The 4,277-nt window shown below is 59.4% G+C and overlaps 1 protein-coding gene across 1 annotated transcript in view; it reads right to left on the reverse strand.

Annotated features, from left to right (window-relative positions):
- LOC120506904 (Fc receptor-like B) overlaps positions 1-3,889 on the reverse strand; it is a 5,253-nt gene extending 1,364 nt beyond the window's left edge. The window contains exons 1-3 of the mRNA XM_039719022.1: positions 3,760-3,889; positions 3,492-3,660; positions 659-777 (exon numbers count right to left, since the gene is read on the reverse strand). Coding sequence (XP_039574956.1) covers positions 659-777; positions 3,492-3,660; positions 3,760-3,889 — 418 coding nt within the window. The remainder of the gene's footprint in view (positions 1-658; positions 778-3,491; positions 3,661-3,759) is intronic.
- Between the last annotated feature and the right edge of the window lie 388 nt (positions 3,890-4,277).

The following is a 4,277-nucleotide window of genomic DNA, read 5'->3' on the forward strand; positions in this document are numbered from 1 at the left end:
GCTGGAAGGGAGAAGGGACAGGGCTCAGTGGGGGTGGCACTGCAGGGACAACAGCACGGGGACATGGGGTGTGGGGGATGTCCCCAAAAGGTCTCTGTGGGGACATGGGTGTGGCAGAGATATCTCGAGGACAGGGACACAGCACCCAAGCCATGCTCAGGCATGGGGACCCTGTGCTGCCTCAGGTCACCCCTGCCAGCCCCACAGCCACATCCCCATGGCCCTGTGCCCCTGGTCCCACTCTTCTGGCACTTGTCCCCATGGCCCAAGCACAGGGTGCTTGTCCCCTTGCCCCTGTGCTGCATCCCTGTGTCCCTGTCCCCACAGCTGCCCCAGCCCCAAGGCTCCTTCTCTCACATCCTTGTCCCCACATCTCCATCCTCCTGTTCCTGTCCCCACATCCCAGTTCCCCTCCCTGTCCCCACTTCCTGTCCCCAAATCCACCCCACAACTCTGCTCACACTGGGCTCCATGCCCTGCTGGCCTTGGGGACCTCAGGTCACCCCGCAGCCCCCCTGTGCTCCCTTCCTCCCCATGCCTGGGCTGTCAGGCCCGTGCCCGGGGCACTCACCCCACAGGAGCAGCGCCACCTTCCCGGCCATCCCAGTGTCCCCAGCCATGTGCACTGGCTGTCACTCGCTGTCGAGGGTGGCTGTACCCTCGCTGGCGGGTCTTTGGCCAAAGGGGAAGGAAGCGAGGTCAGGTGTCACCTTCATGTGGCGGTGGCCCTTGGTGGGGGCAGGGTGGCCACAGGCTGGGGACCGGATGGGGATGAGGCTGGGTGGGACAAGGGGAGATTTGGGGTTCCCAGGAGTGGGGGGCTCAGTGGGTTTGGGGAGGCAGGGATGGGAGTGCCAGGGGAATGGGGAGTCCGAAGGATGAGTCCCTGGATATGGGGGTCCTGAGGAGGGGGAGTCACCAGGGGTGGGAGTGAAATGGGAATGGGGGACCCCAGGGCTGGGGGGATTCAGGGGTGGGACTGCCAGGGGAACGTTGGCTCCAGGGATTTTGGGTCATGGCATGGGAGTGCCAAGGATGGAGTGGAGGGGGTATGGGGGGTCCAGTGGGCATGGGAGTCCTGGGAGAATCCAGGTCCTGGGCAAAGGGAGATTTAAGAGGATGGTATGAACAGGAGAAGGTTCCTTGGGAGTGGGGTGCTGGGCCATGGTGATCCTGGGGAATGTCAGTGCTGGGATGGGGGTCCCAGGCAAGGTGGGACATAAGGAATGGGGTTCCCATGGTGTGATTTCCAGGGAAATGGGGGTGCCAGGGATCGGCAGTGGCTGGTTGGGACTGTAGGTCTCCACTTGTTCCCTGAGCGTAGCAGATTTTGGGGTGAACCAGGGCCCAGCACAGTCCCCACAAACTGCTGGTGGCCTGGGGGTCATCCCACACATATTCTGAGGGGCTCTGGGTCTGTGAAGCTGCTGCAGAAGTGAGAATTCTGTGGTAGAAAAATGCCTGCCTGTGGTTTGCTCAGCTCTGCAAGAAGCACAAACCCCAAAGGGAGCCCAAGCAGTGGCTCTGCAAGGCCCTTTGGTGGTTTTCAGAGCAGGGCTGGCTGGAAACCGCCCCTGCGGGGGCAGCTGTGAGGGAACCAGTCCAGAAATGCAGCAATTGATCATTTGTCCCTTGCAGCAAGGTTCTGAGAGAGTCCCAAAAACCTTGCAAAGAAAACAACAATCTGCTCAACAACCTGCCTGGGTCCCTCCTCCTTCCTGTCTCAAACCTGCAGCCTTTTGGAAGGGCTCGGGAAGAATATGTGTGTTTGGCTGTCAGACAAGAGGAAAAAGTGTGGAAACACTGAGCAGTGACTCGCCCGGTGGCCGTGTTGGAGCTGTGTTGAGTGACCCTGTGTGGATTCCAGGTGTCCCCACAGCTGCTGCATCTCTGTCCTCTTCACCTGAATGAAAGGCTGAGGGTTTGCAGGGATTGTGGCATAAAGCCACCAGAGGTGCTGTTGTGGCCCCGAGACCTGCCTGGGGTCAGGTGCTGCCTTCCTTCCATTCGGGATCATGGAGAGCGGTCGCAGGTGTTGCACAGAGCATGTGCCAGGCCCAGGACACTGCTACGCTGCCACTGGGCACTGGGATCCAACCTGCTGCCTCGTCGGCTTCTACCCACTGCCAGTGGTGCCAGGACCGATTGGTGGCCGTGAGTTTGCAAAAGGAGCGATTTCCCCTCCTGGCTCCCGCCCGAGGCCGCCATGGCCCCTGAGGGGATCGAGCTCGACCGGGGCGCCCCCTGCTGGCCGGGAGCGCTCCCTGCAGCGCCCCCTGCTGGCCGGGAGCGCTCCCTGCGCACAAACCAACAGCACTGAGCAGGAGGGAAAGTTCTGGTTTTGTGTTGTTTGTTCTGTTCTGGTTTATAAATTTCCTCGTAAACAGCTATTATTCCTTTTCCTACACTTTGCCCTGGAAGCCCCATCATTCTTGAAATTAGAAGAAGTTTTAGCAATGTGTCTTCTTTTCATTCCAAAAAACTTCCTTGGAAGATATTTCTCATTTAAATGAGTTGCCAACTCCTGGGTTCCATCGTGGATGGGACAGACACTCCAAGAGGAGACAGGGTCAGGGACTTGGCCACCTCATGCTCTGTCTTTTCAGACAGTAGGGGCACCAAGGGCTGTCTCCCCAGCTGGCCCTTCTGGTCACCCAGCCACTCAGGAGCTGGCTTTGGCAGAGTGTCACACTGTCCCCAGAGTGCCATGGCTGACACACTGATGGACAGACGGGGCCCTGTCTCACCAAAAGCAAGGCCTGACCCAGCCCTGCCACACACAGGTGTTCCAAAATGTCTCCAGACATCAAACCTTTCCTGTCTCTGACACCCCACGCTGTGCCATGGCCAGATCCCGACTGCCCTGGAAAAGGGGGAGGCTGTGGCACCCCCACAGGGCTTTGGTGCCATCCTGGTGTGGGGAACGCGGCCGAGGAGGGGTTTGGGACAGGGGACAAGGGAATCCAGAGCCTCCTGAAGGCCACTTTGGCTGTCAGCGCAGTGATGGTCCTGGGCTCTGCCAGGTTCCCTTGGCAGAGGAAACGTGCTGGGGGAAATGTCTGGGATTTGTTCCTTGTTGTTGCTTCCCCTGGTAATTGTTCTTTTTGTGACCATTTGGACTCTGAAGCTTGTTGCTGTTGCTGTTGGTTTTATTCTCTCTCATTGCTGTTTCAGGAAATTGTTCTCTCAGCTCTTTGGGATGTTTGTGCCTCCACAGTGAGGGGGACAGGCAGTTTTTAGTGACAGCACACAGACGTGTGTGTGCCCATGTTTGAGGACCCCCAGTCCCCCCCAGTGCCCCCAGTGTCACAGCACATTCCTGTAGATGTCACCGGGTTCCCCTGGTGGCCCCTGGTGTCCCCGCAGCTCTGCGTAGGTGACCTGGGGATCCTGGAGTGTGGTGGCATGGGGGGACACTGCAAGAGACACGGGCTGTGGGATCTGGGTGGGGTGACACTGGTGGGTGACGTGTCCCTCTGTGTGTGTCCCACCTGTACTCACCCCCTGTTCCCTTGGTGACCACGACATGGATGTACAGCCCCTCCCCCTCCTCTGGGGGCACTGGGGGATCTGGGGGGCCGCTGAGGGAATAAAGGGGGTGTGGGAGGGAATGGGAGGTCTTGGGGATTGGACCCTCCAGCACTGGCACTGGGAAGAGCTCTGGGAAGGAGAGGGGAAGTGAGGACTGTGACTCTGAGTCTGCTGGGAAGTGGCTTTCGGGGTGTCAGGAGATTGGAGTTGCAGCCATGGGGTGCTTACCTTGCACTGTCACTGTTACTGGTCCTCTCCGTGATGGCCAGCCCTTGCAGTGGTAGCGGCCGCTGTGGTTCAGCTGTAGGGGGGACGGGGACAGCTTGGTCCCCTTGAGGGACACCCCCAGATGCTTCATGTTGTGGTAAAATCACACCTCAGTGACTGTGCTGTTCCGCCAGCCCCAGCAGTGCAGTGTCAGCATGTTCCCCTCCAGCAGTGCCTGTGCTAGCACCTGCAGCACCAGATAGTCTGTGGGACAGGAGGGTCCCATCTCACTGAGAGGCTCGAGACAGGTCCGAGGTGGGTGTCCCACAGTCCCGAGGACATCTGGGTACTCTGGGGTGCACTGGGATGCACTGTGGTGCACTGGGGTGTCCCTGTGTGCAGGGCACAGGCTCTTGGCACAGGAGGGGTGTGAGGCCATGCAAGGAGTGGAGCCCACCCAGACCTGTCAGAGGCTACCCTGATCATTTAAGATCCCAACTCACCATCTAAAACTCTCACGGAGGGGCTGAGCCCACTTC

This window comes from Passer montanus, unplaced genomic scaffold, assembly GCF_014805655.1.
Source record: "Passer montanus isolate IOZ18808 unplaced genomic scaffold, ASM1480565v1 scaffold1049, whole genome shotgun sequence".
Classification (NCBI taxonomy): domain Eukaryota; kingdom Metazoa; phylum Chordata; class Aves; order Passeriformes; family Passeridae; genus Passer; species Passer montanus.